Source organism: Pristis pectinata, chromosome 6 (assembly GCF_009764475.1).
Source record: "Pristis pectinata isolate sPriPec2 chromosome 6, sPriPec2.1.pri, whole genome shotgun sequence".
Classification (NCBI taxonomy): Eukaryota; Metazoa; Chordata; class Chondrichthyes; order Rhinopristiformes; family Pristidae; genus Pristis; species Pristis pectinata.
In genome coordinates, this window is record NC_067410.1 from 87,115,203 (window position 1) to 87,134,398 (window position 19,196).

General features: G+C 40.7%; 2 protein-coding genes across 2 annotated transcripts in view; one reads left to right on the forward strand and one right to left on the reverse strand.

The window, feature by feature from the left end:
• Positions 1-3,310: 3,310 nt before the first annotated feature.
• Positions 3,311-5,458, forward strand: LOC127571735 (phospholipase A and acyltransferase 1-like). The gene is given in 4 exon segments (XM_052018395.1): positions 3,311-3,354; positions 3,356-3,447; positions 4,356-4,624; positions 5,357-5,458. Coding segments are annotated over 4 exon segments (507 nt in total).
• A 10,111-nt stretch (positions 5,459-15,569) lies between these two features.
• LOC127571878 (probable cation-transporting ATPase 13A4) overlaps positions 15,570-19,196 on the reverse strand; it is a 61,082-nt gene continuing 57,455 nt past the window's right edge. The window contains exons 29-31 of the mRNA XM_052018623.1: positions 18,709-18,818; positions 17,062-17,142; positions 15,570-15,875 (exon numbers count right to left, since the gene is read on the reverse strand). Coding sequence (XP_051874583.1) covers positions 15,570-15,875; positions 17,062-17,142; positions 18,709-18,818 — 497 coding nt within the window. The remainder of the gene's footprint in view (positions 15,876-17,061; positions 17,143-18,708; positions 18,819-19,196) is intronic.

Consider the following 19,196-nt stretch of genomic DNA (forward strand, 5'->3'; position numbering starts at 1 on the left):
AAAAGGAAAGAGAGAGCAAGTGCAAATACAAGTAAAAATGGATTTATGAATTGAAGTTTTGGATAATTTGTGTTTTACATGTGTAGATTTGAGATTATAGTATGGTGCTATCACCGACATTTGAATCAATATTCAGTGTAGTCAAAATATATGTTAGCTGAAATATACAGAAAAAAAATCCAAGGAACTTGAAAGTCTGTTAGGTGCTTAGGGGTTAATAGGGAATGCACTGGTGCCCAATAAACTTATAAAAACACATCAGTGCTCTTCCTAACAGTAATATATAATGATTTGGAAAGAAAGCTAAGAATAGTTCCTCACTTTTTTAAAGTTTTTAATGACAGATTTGACTTATATTTTATGAACAAAAAATAGAAAATCCATGTATTTAGCTTTTGTTGTGATAGTGAATGAATTGAATTCCAGAAAATAAAAGTACAGTTCAATGAAAATGACAACTCTTCATGTTCATTTTAAATTACCATAACAATATTAGGAGCATCAAGCCTCACTGCACACAGTAATGGCACTGGTGCACTCATTGACTTCATCTGCATATGAGCTTCAAACTGCTTTAAAACTTCACAAATGGTGTACCAATACAGTAACTTCAGTCTTTAACAGGACGAACACCAAACAGCTGTGTGGAATGTTCATGTTACAACAGTAAGTCCGCTTTATTGAAGAGATTGGCAAATCTAGGCAGCAGTTAAATCAATAAATGAAGCCATGTGGAACTATAGTTGGTGTCTATGCAGCTGGCTGTGGAGTGAATGATTTGGTGGAATTCTTATAGCTTGTTTTGATGCAAGTATCATTCAGGGTTCTGCACCTCAATTAGTTTATTCAAACTGTTAATGATTCCAAAATTGAGTTTTAGTTTTACTTTTGAACCTCGAGATAAACCTTCGATAACAACTGTCACAAAATATCATCTCTCTGCCTGTAAGATTCAAAAACTACCTGAAATTACATGATGCCAACAGAAGTTAGAGAGTGAATGCACAACAGCAACCCAGAGTTAGGGACAGTTTGTACCAGTATCAGAAATACTGTCACCTAATATGATTTGATATAAAACCTCAATGTTTCTGCTGGATGGTGGCTGAGTGCAACACTCCACTACTGCAGATGAATCTGCCCTCCCATCCACAGGGAATTTGTGCACTGGAATCCAGCAGAGGATCTCAACCTGCTGATAATGGGAAGAATAAGGAGGCCATATGACGATTCTCCTGAGTTTTCTGGGAGAAGTTGGGGAGTTCTAGGTTATGCTGTTGGAACTGGGCATGAGTTAAGGGCAGGGTAATTGGCAGTTTGGGAGTGATCTCCTAAGAGGGTGAGCCACAGCAGTCAGCGAGTGGCCTCACAATTAGATGGAGCAGGTGTCAGCTGGAAATTGGGGTCAATGGGGGTGGAGTGTGTATGGGTGTCAAAAGGGGAAGGAAGGGGTAATAGGCTTACTGGGAAGGAGGTGAACAAAGGGATAGATAAGCACGGGGACCAATGGAGTAGGGATTCTGAAGAAGGCAATTAGGGGAAGGGGTCAGAGGTAGGGAAGCTGGGGGAGAGGATCAGGGCAGGAGTTGGTGAGAGAGGGGTGCTGAGGAAAGGAGTGTGTCCAAGATTATGTTTCTGTGTGGTTGGGTGGTCAGAGTATGTCTGTGTACATTTGTGTGTGTGCGTGCGTGCATGCCCGCACACTAAGTCTAGATAAAATAAGATATTTATTTATTAGTCACATGTACATCGAAACACACAGTGAAATGCACTCCAGTTGTCTTGGCAATTGCACCCTCCTTGCAATAGGACCAAGTCCTAGTTCTTGTCAAGATGGTAGCTGGTGTGCAACAACTCCCTGGTGTTAGAAGAAATCATACATTGGACTTTCCTCTCCCCTATGGAACATAACATTCTCAATCTAGAGGAAATGCCTAAAAGGGAGAAGAAAATAAACTATTTTAAAAATCCTTACTTATATTTGTAATTAAATACACTAATTAGAAGTGCTGGGAAACCTTGAGCTAGGCAGTGTTTATATTTAATATTTACACAGTTCTATTACCAAGATAAGAGTTATGTACATAAGTTTAGATTGCCTTATATATTGCGATGAATGACAATCAGTAGAAATCTATTAATTCGTCAGTTTGGAAAATCACTCTACAATATTAGTTAATTGTTGTAATTAGCATAAATGATTTGCGAAGAGACTAATTCCATAGAAGACGAATAGAAGAGACTTCCATAGAAGACTAATATCAAAATTCACCATGCACTAAATTAAGACACTTGGTAAACTGTGAGCATATTTGCAGCTGACTTCCAGAGGACGTGCAGGGTGGGGATTCTGCTGTTATGTGGTAAATACAAAGATTAATATAAAATACTGGGAAGTTTTTATAATGTTAATTTGCCTCTTATAGCAGCTCATGGTGACAGCTCTTCCAGTTATATTTCATAAACAGCTGATTTTGTGTTTTGTCATAGCAAAATACTGTTGCAAGTTACTAAGTCTGGAGAAAATTTGTGCTCCTGATTACTAAAAGACAGAATAATGTTATGACATATTTTAATTGATAATAAGTACATGATGAAAATAAAAACATGAGAGCAGTAGATGTCCTATTCGTAAGTAGAGAATCTTCCCCTCACACAATTAGCTTATGATTAATGAAAAATTGGTACCCAAATAGTAAAAGGAAATTTACATTCTTTGATTAAATAATATTAACAAATGCAGAGTTTTACAGCATCAATAACCCCACTAAGCACTCCTCAAACCATACCTAACAAAATTTTCTTTTTTTGATGTGAATCTCAATTTGTTGGATAAGCAACATTCGTCGATGATGCTTCCTTGAAAGTTTAATGGGTAAAGATACCTTGCTGTTTAGCTCTCATTCAACATTTAATTTTCTAGATCAGTCAGTGTGTCATTACCCATCTCTTTTCTGTGTGTAGCTGTCTCCATCTCCCTATCCTGTCCCTCATTTGCACTCTGTAAATGCTGCAAATATTCAGCAAGGTTACCAGCCTCTTGTGAAGAACAGATCAGTTAACAGCTCAGGTGCAATCCTGACCAAAATCTGATTCCAAAAGTTGAACCAATCTGATCCTCTCTACAATTTTCTAATTTTGTTCCAGATTTTGAGAATCCTTTTTTGTTATTTAGTCAGATTTTGTTTTTGTATAAAGTAACCCAGTACTTTCTAATGAAGAGCTACATTACATTTGAATAATTTGATCAATTATGTAGAGTACTTATCAAATTATGTTTCAAAAAATTAATACATGTTTTCACTTTCAGATGGCTTCTAATGACCACTTTAGTGTGGATACCCTGGGGATCCCACCCTGGGGACTTAATTGAAATATTTAGACCAGCTTATCAGCATTGGGCTCTGTACTTGGGAGATGGCTACGTTATAAATGTCACACCATTAGGTAAGGTAAACAGACAGAAAATACAGCATTAGGGTTGTAAATATTTGTCCCTGTTCTGAGTTTAAATTTGTAAATTTCGAATTAATTAGGTAAATCTATTTCATGAATCTCTTAATCCCAATAAACATATATTAATTCTGAATACGCACATATGATTCACCTTTCAGAACCATCCTGATGATCTTTATTCAGATCCTCTTTGGCTGACCAATGCCCTTTCAAAAAGCAGGACTAAGTACGTTAATAGATGCAAACGACTGCAACTGATGAAATACAAATTAAACACAGTAGACACTGGAAATACTCAAGCAGGCCAGCATTTGTGGAAATAGAAGGCAGAGTTATATTTCAAGTTGGGAACCTTTTATTAAAAGAGTACACTGGTTAGGTTACTGAATCAACCAAGTCCAGAGATGTGAATTCAATTCCCAAGATTGCTGGAGTGGAATTGACCTGATGAGAGGTCATGGACCTGAAATGTTAATTATGTTTTTCTCTCCATAGTACTGCCTGACCTGCTATATATCTCCAGCATTTTCTTTTGTTATTTCACATTTCCAGCATCTGCAGTTTTTGCTTTTTAATATCCAGCATTTTGTGTTTAGATTACATGGATAGATTGGTAATGTTTCAGTCCAGAATCTGACCACATTCATTCTATCATACATGTGCTCTTTTCTATCAACCTCATCTGTATTTTTTGTGCCATCTATATCATGTTTGATTTTTAAAAGTTTATTTTGTGTGCACAAGAATAAGGAATTGAAGCAAATTAATAGCTATAACAGCATGGGTAATATTTACATTGTTATTGTAAAATCACATTTAAAATGTGGCTATATTTTTACAATCCTGCATTTAATTCTTGCATTTTTCTCTAATCTTTTTCTCATACTAAACCTTAGCAGAGGAGGGGCCTCCAGCTTCATTCACTAGTGCAAAGTCCGTTTTCAGCAGGAAAGCAATGGCAAAAATGCAGCCACTTAAAGATGTTGTTGGACAAGATCCTTTCAAAATAAATAATAAGTACGACGATAACCACATACCTTTACCAGTGGATGAAATCGTTAAGCGAGCTGAGTTTCTAATTGGACAGGAAGTGTCCTATGATTTGCTCGGAAATAACTGTGAACATTTTGTCACTTTACTTCGTTATGGTGAGGGTGTATCTGACCAGGTATGTGACTTGTACCAAAAGTGGATCTCAGGCATAATTCTTTACTCAGATGTGAAGCTGTATGTTAAGAGGCCGATGTTAGGCTGGTGAAAGAGTCTTGGCACATTTGTATTTCCTCTCAGTGATTGCTGATAGTGATCATTACTCATTTCATATTGCTGAAAGCACAGATCAAAAGCCTTTGGCTACATTAGTGGAATAGGATTGCAAAATGAGTATTAACATATTACAGTACAATATGTAGATGAGAACATTTCTGTACTTGCAGAGACTTGACATCAATAAGCTTTTCTGTAAAATACATTCTTTTGATTTCTGATTAACTTTAAAAAGAAATATCAGTGCTTCTTTTTATAATTCTTATAATCTTAAATATTTTTCTAATTTTATTTTTTGTTCACGGTACATTAACTATTTCCACATTTTTATATAGGTGCTGTTCTAAATTATCTTTTCCTTATTTCCAATAAATTATGAGGTTTGAATTAGTAATTGTTATCCTTAAAGAAGCATATTATACAAAGTAACATTCCTTATTTTAGTTAACAAACCTGTTTTTAGATTTGAAAAAATATTTTAACCCACATTTTTGAAAAGTAAAGCACTGCCAGGGATGATCACTTCATGGCTTATCAACTTTCCACAGCAACCAACAAATCATTGATCAGTAGTTTCCCAAAGCTGCTGACCAGTTGTTTTAATGCATTGTTAAATTCTCTTTTGTTTCCTCAGGCAAACAGAGCCATCAGTGCCATTTCCTTTGTTACAGCTGCTGCTAGTGCCTTCTCGTTGATTGGATTATTCCAAAATAGGTCAAGGCAAAGAAATTATTGAAGTATTTACTATAAATGAAAAAAATTGATAAAAAATAAAAATAAATGAACACATTTATGGTTTGATGTCTTTTGTTATTTTTTTTATTTTTTAATTTAGCCAGTTTAAAATATTACAACTACTTTTAGCCAAAATTGTTCATTTATTTTTCAGAGATAGGCCAATTTAAATGATTTTAGAAAATATTGAGTATTGTTTGTGATGTTAAATACAAAATATTCCAATAATTTTTCAATAATAAAATCCATTGTATAAATGTTATCTTGTAGCGACTCACCGTCCGAGCAAGCGAACCGGCTCGGCGGTCGGGTCGCGCATCGTCGGAGCGGCGAGGCCCAAGATGGCGTTGGGCCTTCGTCTTCCCCGAGTGACGGGGAGAACCCACGCGCGGGAAGAGTTTGATGACGTAGTGCATATGTCATTTCTGTTTTCGGTGGGCAGGAACCATTCCTCTTAAAAGGCGGGAAAATAAACCAGTTTTGTTCTGCAGCTCATCGACGAGTATCTTGCTTTCATGTCGCGGTAGCAGCCACTGCATTGGTGACCCCGACGGTCCAAATGGATTTTGGACCCGCACAATGGACGACAACGCAGCAGCCAATGCAGTGGCACTCAAGCTGCCCATCTTTTGGACGCTTTGGCCCAGCGTCTGGTTTGACCAGGCTGAAGCACAATTCCAACTTCGGCAGATCACCTCCAACTCCACAAAGTACTACCAGGTGGACCAGGTAGTCCACTCTGGACCAGGAGACAGCCGCCCAGGTCGGAGACTTCATCCAGTCTCCTCCAGAGGAGGATAAGTACCCGGCTTTCAAAGACCTTCTTATTCGGACCTTCGGCCTCTCCCGTCGCGAGTGCACTGCCCGCCTGCTTCATCTCAACGGCCTGGGGGACAGATCCCCATCAGCCCTAATGAACGAGATGCTGGCCTTGCCTAATGTTTGAACAGGCCTTCCTCGAACAACTACCCGATGATATTCACCTGCTATTGGCCGACGCCGATTTCAGCAACCCACGTGAGGTCGCTGCCCGGGCAGATGTCCTGTGGATGCGAGAGCGGGTTGTCCATCGGCCAAATCGCCATACCGCGGGCCCAACGCCTACCTAAACCAGTCCCAGCAACCGAGCGACCACACCCCAGAAACACAGACGATGACACTGGCGACCAGCTGTGTTTCTGCCATCAGAGGTGGGGCGCGGAGGCCCGTCAATGCCACCCACCCTGCAAGTTTCAGGGAAACGCCAGGGCCAGCCGCTGCTGATGGTTACGATGGCTGGCTGCCAACACAGCCTCCCATTCGTTCAGAACAAGCAGTCCGGGCATCGTTTCCTCGTCGATACGGGAGCAGAGGACAGTATTTTGCCCCCAACCGGCCACGACACTCATAACAAGCAACAATGTCCTGTACTCAATGCCACAAACGGCACAACGATATGGACTTTTGGTACCCGTACAATTACAATTCGGTGACAGCCGTTTTACCTGGAACTTTACCCTTGCCACCATTGCCCGGCCACCCCTGGAGCCAATTTCCTTCGGGCCCACAGCTTGTTAGTTGACCTGCGAGGGAAGCGGCTAGTGCACTCCAGAACTTTCCAAACCTACCCCCTGGGAGAAACCAGCCTACCAGCCCCGCGCCTGGACTCCGTTCCCCTGTCTGGAAACAAGTTCACCAAGCTCCTATCTGAGTTCCCATCGGTTTTGGCACCTCAGTTTACAAATTCGATGCCCAAACACGGGGTGCAGCACCACATCATTACCACAGGGCCACCCCTTCATGCCCGAACATGACGACCACCTCCAGACAAGCTCCGCCTGGCAAAGGAAGAGTTCCGCCGCATGGAGGAGCTGGGGATCGTTCGCAGGTCAGACAGCCCCTGGGCCTCCCCCCTGCACATGGTCCCCAAAGCCACCGGCGGGTGGAGGCTCTGCGGTGACTACCACAGGCTGAATGACGCCACCAACCCGGACCGCTATCCCATCCCTCACATCCAGGATTCTGCGGTGAACCTACACGAGGCCCACATCTTCTCCAAGGTGGACCTCATCCAGGGATACCACCAAAACCCGGTCCACCCTGACGACGTCCCCAAAACTGCGCTTATCACTCCATTCGGCCTCTTCGAATTCCTTCGAATGCCGTTCGGCCTTAAGAACACCGCGCAGACTTTCCAGCGGCTGATGGACGTGGTAGGCCGAGACCTGGACTTCATGTTTATTTACTTAGATGACATACTAATCGCCAGCCATGACCGCCAAGAACACCTTTCCCATCTCTGCCAACTGTACTCCCGTCTCCGTGATTTCGGCCTCACTATCAACCCAGCCAGGTGCCAATTCGGACTTGACTCTATCGATTTCCTCGGCCACAGAATCACCAACGAAGGACCAACACCCCTACCTGCCAAGGTAGACACTATCCGCCATTTTGCCCGTCCCAACACGGCCAAAGGCCTGCAGGAATTCCTGGCGATGGTCAACTTTTACCATCGGTTCATCCCTGCAGCAGCCCATATCATGCGCCCTTTGTTCTCGCTGATGTCTGGCAAGGGCAAGGACATCGCCTGGAACAACGAGGCCGTGGCTGCCTTTGTTAAGGCCAAGGATGCCCTGGCAGACGCCGCGATGCTGGTACACCCTAGGACAGACGTCCCAACTGCCCTCACGGTGGACGCATCCAACACCGCGGGTTGGTGGGGTACTGGAACAACTAATCGAAGGCTGTTGGCAACCCTTGGCATTTTTCAGCAGGCACCTTAGACTACCCGAACTGAAATACAGTGCTTTTGATCGGGAACTTCTAGCGCTGTACCTGGCGGTCTGGCATTTCCGGTACTTTTTAGAAGGCAGGCCTTTCACCGCTTTCACTGACCATAAGCCTTTGTCCATCGCCTTCTCCAAGGTCTCCGATCCCTGGTCAGCTTGTCAGCAGAGATTTTTGTCCTACATTTCCGAATTCACAACGGATATCCAACATGACTCCGGAAAGGACAATGCCGTTGCTGACGCACTTTCCAGACAGACCATCCACAGCCTGTCCCTGGGTGTTGACTACACAGCCCTGGCTGACACACAGCAAGCCAACAACGAGCTGTCCAGCTACAGAACCGCAATCTCACACCTGCAGCTCCAAGATTTCTTAGTCAGTCCAGGTCAGCAGACCCTCCTTTGCAACGTCACAACAGGTCAGCCCCGCCCTATAGTTCCTGCAGCCTGGTGGAAACGTGTTTTCAACTCGGTACACGGGTTGGCGCACCCATCCATCAGATCAACTGTCCGACAGGTCGCCAGCACGTTCATCTGGCATGGCCTGCACAAATAGGTCAGTGAGTGGGCCAGGACTTGTCCACACTGCCAGACATCAAAAATCCAACGACACACCAAGGTCCCGCCACAGCAGTTCGAGCCTACCCATAGAAGGTTCAACCACATCCACATCGACCTCATTGGTCCTCTGCCAGTTTCAAGAGGAGCCCGGTACCTCCTTACCATCGTGGCCCGGTTCATGAGGTGGCCAGAGGCAACCCCTCTATCCGACATCACGACTGATTCCTGCGCCTAGGCTCTGCTCACAACTTGGATCTCGCGTTTTGGTGTTCTGGCCCACATCACTTCAGACAGAGGCACCCAGTTTACCTCCAGCCTCTGGTATGCATTAGCGAACATGCTAGGGACGCAGCTGCACACCACCACGGCGTACCACCCTCAATCAAACGGGTTGGTGGAACGTTTCCACTGCCATCTGAAATCAGCCCTGATGGCCCGCCTGAAAGGTCCTAAGTGGGTCGATGAACTGCCTTGGGTCCTGCTTGGCATACGCACTGCCCCCAAGGAAGATCTCCATGCTTCGTCAGCTGAACTCGTGTATGGTGCACCCCTGGTCGTCCCAGGGGATTTCATATCCGCCCTTCGGGGCCAAGAGGAACAACCCACCCCAGTCCTGGAAAGACTGCGCGAGAGGCTCGGCAGCTTGGCACTGATTCCCACCGCGGCATGGTCAAGCCCCATCCTGTGAGCCCAAGGAAGTACGAGACTGTAAGTTCATTTTCGTTCGCAGGGGCACACCCCGGGCACCGTTGCAACGACCATACGAGGGGCCGTTCCGGGTCATCAGGAATAATGGGTTCACCTTTATTTTGGACATTGGGGGCAAGGAAGAGGTCTTCACGACGGACCACCTCAAACCGGCCCATTTAGATCTACAACAACCGATTGAGGTCCCAACACTGCGACGCAGAGACCAACCTCCAAAGCAACGGCTAGTGCAGCCCGCAAACCTTGGGGACCGTATCGCCGGTTCTGGGGGGGGGGGGGGGGGTGGGGGGGGGTTGTGTAGTGACTCACCATCCGAGCAAGCGGACTGGCTCAGTGGCCAGGTTGCGCATCGTCGGAGTGGCAAGGCCCAAAATGGCTTTGGGCCTTCATCTTCCCCGAGCGACACGGAGAACGGAGAACCTGCGCGCGGGAAAAGTTTGATGACATAGCACATATGTCATTTCCGTTTTCGGTGGGCAGGAACTGTTCCTCTTAAAAGGCCCGCGCAAGGCGGGAAAATAAATCAGTTTTGTTCTGCAGCCCACCGACTAGTGTCTTGCTTTCACGTCGCAGTAGCAGCCGCTACAATCTAATATTTTCAAATTCATAGTAAATTTTACTCGTACATTAACAAATCAATACGAGTCTTTTAATTATAAGGTGAAGTACAAAACATGTATGTAATTATTAAATCCTACTGATTTGATAAACTTGTCTCTAACTTAAGCCGCTTGCCAATAAACACTCAACTGGGTTTTGTTGTGTTGCAAAAAAGATTGAAAAAAATGAAAGGAATACAGGCAGCCTTATGCCAAAGGATAGCGATAGAAATTAATTGATTTGGTGACAGGCCATCAAAGTGTCTAGCTGGTCAAAAAAGATAAAGTTTTTGCAACGATTTAAGTTCCTTACAAAATGGCTACACAATGGAACCCATCTCAAAAAAAACCTCATTCTACTTTCTATGACTTGCACAATAGTGTAAGATAGAAACCAAGTGCCATACAAGAATATTTAGAGACATAAACAGATCAGGATAATTTCTAGAGTGGCAGAACCAGACAGCAATTGATGGAGATGAAGTGAATTGAGAAGGTGCAGACAGTCAATCCCTTGATATCCATCTCTAATTATTCCTAAATGCATGCCTTCCTTTGCTTGCTTCGAATGAGATGTTACACTTATGTAAATTAGGATGGGGTTCTTCAATGATATTTCATAATCAGAATCAGGTTTATTATCACTGACATATGTCAGGAAATTTGTTGTTTTGTGGCAGCAGTATATTACAAGACATAAAGACATAAAAATTACTGTAAGTTACAAAAATAAATAAATAGTGCAAAAGAGGAATAACGAGGTAGTGTTCATTGACCGTTCAGAAATCTGATGGCGGAGGGGAAGAAGCTGTTCCTGAAATGTTGATTGTGCGTCTTCAGGCTCCTGTACCTCCTCCCTGATGGTAGTGATGTGAAGAGGGCGTGTCCTGGGTGGTGAGGGTCCATAATGATGGATGCTGCCTTCTTGAGGCGCTACCTCTTGAAGATGTCCTCAATGGTGGGGAGGGTTGTGCCCGTGATGGAGCTGGCTGAGTCTACAACCCTCTGCAGCCTCTTTCGATCCTGTGCATTGGAGCTTCCATACCAGGCTGTGATGCAACAGTCGGAATGCTCTCCACTTGTACATCTGTAGATATTTGCAAGAGACTTTGGTGACATACCAAATCTCCTCAACTCCTAATGAAGTAGAACTGCTGGCATGCCTTCTTTGTGTTGCATCAATGTGTTGGGCCCAAGATAGGTCCACTGAGATGTTGACACCCAGGAACCAGAAGCTGCTCACCCTTTCCACCGCTGACCCCTCAGTGAAGACTGGTGTGTGTTCTCCTGACTTCCCCTTCCTGAAGTCCACAATCAATTCCTTGGTCTTGCTGATGTTGAGTGCAGTTTCATAAAAAAAAAAACAAGTATGTGCTAAATGTTTATATTATTTTTATTTTGTGACTTATCAGTCATTGTTCCATATTGGAGAGAAAGAGACAAGGAAGGGGAAACAAACAGATGACTGCAAAGGAAGAACTATCAGCCCTGAAGGCATGTTAGATAGGGAAGGACTGATTAAGTGTCTCATAAGGAACAAATTCTGTGAATTTCTTCAGAATTGTTCTCACTCTGCCACCAAAGTATCATGTGTAAAGGGGCTTCGGAGTCATGTTGATGGACAAAATTAACAACCCACAAAATAAACAGGAGTAAACATCACAAATAAGAACCAGAACAGTGAAATGAGACGGATGCTAGAAAAAAAACTCCGTTAATACAAAATTATCAAACTGTTCAATGCCTTTTATGAGAAGTTTTTTTTAATAGTTCAGTGACACATGGGCAACACTTGTGGTTGAGGTGATGCAACCACCATTGAGATTAATGACGCTTGGTTGGTGGTTGATAGAAATGGAATGTAAAAAAATTGCTTTGTAAATTTACATAAATAATTTTAAATAACCATGTATATAGTCAGTATTTACAAACATGTTATCTTAAACTATCCTATCTGTATTAAGTAACATGTAAAGTTACTAGGACTCTTAAGAGTGTGGACTAGGCTGTATCCAGACATGAACCACAATTCATGATGCTTACTGCCCAAGAATCAAATTATCTTCCAGCATCTACCAACTGTTATGATTGAGTTGGATAAGAAACTCCTCCCAACAGGAAATGTCAAAATAAAGAACAGGTTTCAAACTCAGATATTAAACAAGGGTGTTGGGTAAGGCTGTTGAAATGAAACTGAATTATAAATGTTGGTGCTGGTTAGCTGAAAAATCTAATTAGAAGCTGAATTGATCTTAATCTTTTTTGCTACTTATCATCCCTACATCTCCCCTCCACCCCGACCCTGTATGCGTCGGAGACACAACAAACGTACTGTCAGAACCTGAAAGAACTGGAGATCAGATAAGATATCTTTATTAGTCACATGTACATCGAAACACACAGTGAAATGCATCTTTTGGGTAGAGGGGTCTGGGGGCAGCCCGCAAGCGTCGCCACACTTCCGGCGCCAACATAGCATGCCCACAACTTCCTAACCCGTACGTCTTTGGAATGTGGGAGGAAACCGGAGCACCCGGAGGAAACCCATGCAAACACAGGGAGAACTTACAAACTCCTTACAGACTGCTGGCGCTGTAATAGTGTTACGCTAACCGCTACACTACCGTGCCTGCCACCATCAACACATTCTCTGCAAAATACTCCAAATACATTGCGTCCTCACTCAGGCCAACATCGAGGCTCCGGTAACATGCAGCTATTTCTGATGTTCAGGCCACTTTGTTTGAATGCTTGACCCCAGTTAGACAGTCTATTCTAAACTGATTTAACAAGACATTACCAGGACAGGACAGAAAAGCTTCAAGAATATTCTCAAAGACACCTTGAAAAACTGTAACATCCATACCATCTCATGGAAATTCCTAGCCCATACACAATCAAAATGGAAAAGCAGTATCTGTGCAATGTTGTAGTGAAATGATCTGTACAGATGGCATGCAAAACAAAGTTTCTCACTGTACTCTGGTACATGTGACAATAATAAACCGATTTACAATTTGTTGTGGAACAGATATTGGGAGCATGTGGAAATTCGGCAAAAATAGCTGAAGGTGTACTCCATCTCCCTTACTACCATCTGCCTGCCCCTTCTGACGCAGACCATGTGGATCTCACATTGGCCTCATCAGCCACATCATAAGCAACAGGACCGAAGTGAAAGCAAGTCATCTTTGATGAGGACATGCCCTCTTCTCGTTAGTACCATCAGGGAGGAGGTACAGGAACCTGAAGACACACACTCAACAATTTAGGAACAGCTTCTTCCCCTCTGCCATCAGATTTCTGAACAGTCAATGAACCCATGAACACTACTTCATTATTCCTTTTTTTTTGCACTATTTATTTATTTTGGAATTTATAGTAATCTTATGTCTTTGCACTGTACTGCTGCCGCAAAACAACAAATTTCACAACATACGAGTCAGTACTGATAAACCTGATTCTGATTCAAATGGACTGTCTAAGAAGGGAATACAATGGTTGAGCTGTGTAAGAAGTCCTCTTCCAATAGGAAAAGTCAGAACAGGGTTCAACTCAGTGATTATTTGCAGTATTGTACTAAGATATTGAAATTAAACTGTATTTATTATAAGTATAGGTATCAGATAACTAGATTATATGGATTAGAAGCTGAATTGAGATTGCTCATGTATATTTCACTGTATCCCCTCAGTGGTAAAGTCTAAATGTACCTGTCAAGATAATTTCAAAATAAATATGGATCAGAGTGTTTGAATAATGCCTTAACCAAATCCTTTCCCCATCCTATCCCCACTGCTAGAGTCATGTGGCATAGCATAGAAACAGGTCTTTCTGCCCACCAAATCCATGCCCACTATCATGTCCATTTGTTAAATCGCATTTTTAATCATGAGTAATAATTAGATTTAACTTAATGGATAATCAAGCATCATTTCATCAGCATGTTAAATCCTGAGCTGCAAAATGCTAATGAATTGATTTCTTATTCTATACAGATGTGACTTGTACTACTGTGTTATATTTCCAATGTTAACAAGACTTTACCCTTCAACGTTAAACCTCATTGATAATTAATGCAAGGGGAAATCAAACAGCAGATGGAAAAACAGCAACACGTACTCAAAAACTGACCTTTTTATTCTTTAATTTTTCATTTTTAAGATTTATCAATTTTATTAACTCGCACAGTTTCTCCAGCAAAACTGTACTTGTAACCATTGCACTAAAATGTTACTCCAAAGCAGAAGGGCCTTTCTGGGGTCCCAGGGAAATCCAGGTAAAAGTCACCCTCATGCAAAAGAACTTAATTCAACAGATTCATAAAAATATTCTCCATTTGAAATATTGACAGAAGGGTGTAAAACAGAGTTGGTGAATTTGGTGCAAAATGAATACTAATATCTACTCAGTTTGCATTACAAGCTGTTCAAGTATATAGAACCTTAGAAACAAGTTAATAAGAATATTTAACAAAAATAAAGAACCTTCACGGTAATAATGAAACAGACGTTATTCGAAGGAGGGAATCTAGTTGTATTGGAATCAGCATCACACTGTGGGTTATGTACAGGATATAAAATAATCCTGAAGATACCTAGTGCTGAGAGTCCCAAGAATTTTTAATCATTAGGGATAACTTCCAAGCAACTGTGCAACCTGGAAAATTGACAATGCAAGTAGGAATAGAGATGTCATATTCCAGGAATGAAGTTTCAATTATAGATCAATGGATTAAATTCAGGTGTCTCATTTGTCACACGATAAAAATCTTTAGACATCGAATACAAAAATTGTTCTTTATATTTCTTAAGCAATTATTGTAATACAATTGTTTGATGTACAATCATTTTAATACAATAAGGCAAAGCTGCACATCCAAATATAAAAATAGTGCATGAATAAGGAATTTATTATCAAAGTGAAATTTTCAAAATTTTTGGTGAGGTTGGAAACTGATAAAACTCAAGAGGCTCGATTGCTATATTCTTCAGGAACAGCTTCAACAGGTGCTGAATTAGGCTGTCGCTATACATACAAGTTGATGTTTGGTGGAAGAAATAAACAATAAAAATTATATGGATTATTTGTCACTGTTGCTAATACACAACAGGCAATAAACATACAGCAATTTACACAGCTTTCCTGAAATACAGGATTAATTTAAACCTTGTTTCAGAAATTGCAATCATATAATCTTTTCAAGTACCTCTTATGAGCTGATAATTTTGATTGAATAGAAAACACATTATGCTGTAATGTGTTATTTTGAGGCCAATTGTGATAAACAGGGAGCTTCACACAATGTCGTGAATAAAGTGAACTGCTAGAAATCCTTAAATTATTTTCATGTTTTTCTAACACATATAAATCACTTTAAGATAATTTTCATTAGTCGCATTTTCATAATGGTAACACAAAACTTATGGGGAGATAAAATGATTGCTAAATATAAAACTAAAATTCATTGTTAGTGCTACAAATAAGCTTCTTGAATTACTTCTTTCTTGCAGTTTCCCTCCTCAGCTTGCTTTGAAGCAGATACTTCAAATTTATTTAGTGATTCTTTATGGGTTTTATCATCTTCATAGCTCATATTAGAATGTCCTTCCAGAACCTCTTCATCCATGATACAAAAAGTTGTATAGTTTGAAGTATCTCCAGGAGGCCAGTTTGGTTCTTTCTTTATTATTCTCTGTATCTTCTTGTAACGCCTCGTAGATTTTATTTTGCAACATTTTTTCAGAAACAGCCAGAGGTATCTGTTCTCTATTATAATTTCCTATTTAAATAACACCAGCTTTATTCGTAAGTATATTCCCATAACTTTCATTTCCTAATGAGCTAAGAAACTTGATATTTTAACAAAAGGAATAGACATTGCCATCAAAATAAAAACATGACCAGTTCCACACTAAAAGTCTTAAGCTTATGGAAATGATATATTAAATTATGACGTGTTTGCTTTGATCATTACACTGGAGGAGCAATAGAGTATTTGATCTCCTGTTGTTTCCTGGACACAGAGTCAAAGCCAACTTAAATCTTCAGTTGTGACAAGGGAAACGATCAAGGAGAAAAGGCCCAATCTTTCTCATAATATGTAGACAAATACATATACATTCACATCTAGTCCTCATTTTAAAGATTTTAGTTTTAGTTTTCAATCACTTGTGGCACTAGATAAAGAGAATCAAGAGCAAAGGTTATCTTGCACAGAAGCAGATTACAGCTGGGTCACAAAATGGAGCAGGACATTAAGATTTAATTAATTCACCACATTAATTATCCATTTTGTCTTTGTGATTGTTTCGATTACAAATTCCCCTGTTCATGGTTATAATGGAAACTACATGTAACACTCATCATGTTGTAATTATAGCTATTATAGCCATAAGCTACACTAAGCACTTCCACTTGGCAAGAATCAAATTAGACAAAAATTTGCAATAGACTTTATAATGGAAAAGATGTACAATAATTATATGCTAGTATAACATTTTCAATATATTATAAAATGCTTACAGTTCAAATTGTTTGGAACATAGGAGTGTTCTGGGGAGTTGGGAGTTGCAAAAATAAGTTGCTGCAGTACCGTCAATGGAATCAAAAAATAAGATTTTATTAACAGGAATTTTATCTACCTCCACCTTAAGTACTTCTAATGATCTAGCTTTCACAACCATCTGTGACAGACAATTTCAGAAATTCACCACTCCTTACAAAAAGAAATTCCTATGCACCTTTGTTTTAAATGATCAACCCCTTGCCTTGTAACTATGTCCCCTCATTCAAGAAACTCCGCTGGTGGAAACATTTCAATATCTACCCTGTGTCATCCCTTTAGGATTTTGTATGTCTCAATAAGATCACCCTTCATTTTCCTAAACTCCAAGGAATAACCATCCTGTTTAGCCTCTCTTGATAGTAATAAGAATGCCAGAAAAAAAGGGCGGACTCCAACTTACCTCAATGGCCATAATAACAAAGAAGTGAACAAGAATCATAGCTAGAATGTAAAACCTCCAATTTCTAGGGGTGCAAACAAGCTGAAAAAAAGTTATACATTACAATGTTAAAACAAACCTTTGAAAGGTTATCTATTTTATTCATTAATGATTAAATAAATCTAATTACACTTTTAATCACTAAAGGATTGTGGGAATGTTACTTGCATTTACAATTTCAAATTATATGGCTTGAAGTTATGTTGACAGATTGGTTGCCCAAAGTCCCTTTGTCTTGGATAAGCGACAAATTACTCCAGTTATTCAAAGGAAAATTTAAAGCCATCATCTTTAGGTCTTTCACAAACCCCAAACCCTTGTTCTAAATGCCGTCTTAGATTGAATGTGTCTGTTTGCAACATTAACATCTAATTTGGTCCTTGGTTGAGTTTTCAAACCCATGTCTTCTTTATTATAAACTACTTATACCACTGTAAATTTCATCTATCCCTTTGACTTAACCTTTCATCATCCTCTGTAAACAGAGGGTGCTAAATTCCGCTGCATGTTTTCTATGCCACATACAGTCAGCCATCACTTCTGACCTCTCCATTAGCTTCCAGTCACCATATGTCTCAATGGTAAACTTGCCCTTTGCTGACTCTATAACGATGCTCAATGCTCTCCACTGAAATCCCCAGTCCTCTGTTATTCTTATTATAAATTCCAGCCTCCCTTCACCCCATATCCTGTCCCAAAAATCTCTGTTCCTCCTCTTTTAAGACCCTCTTGAATGCCCATGTTATTGAATAGGCTTTTGAACACCCTAAAGTATAGTCTACTTTGGTTTGGTATTCCATGAAGCAATCTGAGATTTTTTTTTCTCTCGATCACAGTTTTTTTTTAACTCATATTGCATTATCCTGAAATATATTTGGGTGGAGGGTGGGGGTGGAGTATCAAAAGTGTATATTTTTGTAACTTATAGTAATTTTTATGTCTTTATGTTTTGCGCTGTACTGCTGCCACAAAACAACAAATTTTGTGAGATATGTCAGTGATAATAAACCTGGTTCTGATTCTGAGCTCTCATAATTGGGAGATGGCTGTATGTTAACTCCAAAACACCTTATTTTCATTGCAATCTGTTGGTTCAGATAAAGAGTTGACATTGCCCAAACTCATCTTAATTTCTTTTCACTATTAAAATTAAACAGACAACATAGTGACTTCAATATTTTACATATATTCTGAACAGATTTCCATGTGCAAATTAATTGTGTGCATGAATCTGTTGGGCCAAGCTGTACTTAGCTTTGGCCATGAGTCCTCCCCAGGTATCAGTCCATTCTCTACTTCTGCACCTGTGCATTGCAACATAGAAGTATGAAAGGTTTTGGTTGGTCAGCACATCTGAATGCCTGCTCCACTCTCCATGCCGAGTCCAGGGTCAGTTCCTGATTGAGCTGAAGGGTCAGACAAAAGTTAAGTGTGACAGAAGGCATGGCCAAGGGAAGGGGGGCAGTGTACTTGAGGTGTGGACAATTGATAATTATTCCACCTATAGAAGTAAAATTCATTGTTGATGGAGGGGTGAGGGAATGAAAAAGATGGCTAATCACCCAACATTTGCTTTGCATTCCAGCTCAATTTGAATTTCACACTTACAGTACGTCTACCAATACTTACTCCCAGTGCATTGTACACAGCATCCTGATCACCAAAGAGGAAATACAGACATGTTCCAATCTGAGCCAAAGTGGTAATCATAAATATATCTGAAATAAAGGAAAAATTGGTACACATGAATCCATCATTATAAAAGACAAAATTATAACTTTTATCCCCTAGTTCAGACATTACATTCAGCATTATTTGACTTAAAACTTCCAGTATGAGTGGAAGTCCCTAAGTTTTTAAGAGATGATTTCATATTTCCAGCTGTGAGCAGTCTTTTCTAAGATTAGGTAATGGGAAATGGGAAATTCTGGACACATGGGAAATCAAAATCTATGACCCCTTGATGAACCTCCCATAAACAGCAAGAAGTGCTGAACAGATTCGTTAACTTCCCTGTAATTGAGAAATGGTCAGATTCTTGCTCCAACTGACCATTTTCAATTAATCTGATAAAAGTGGTCCAAATAAGAGGGAAA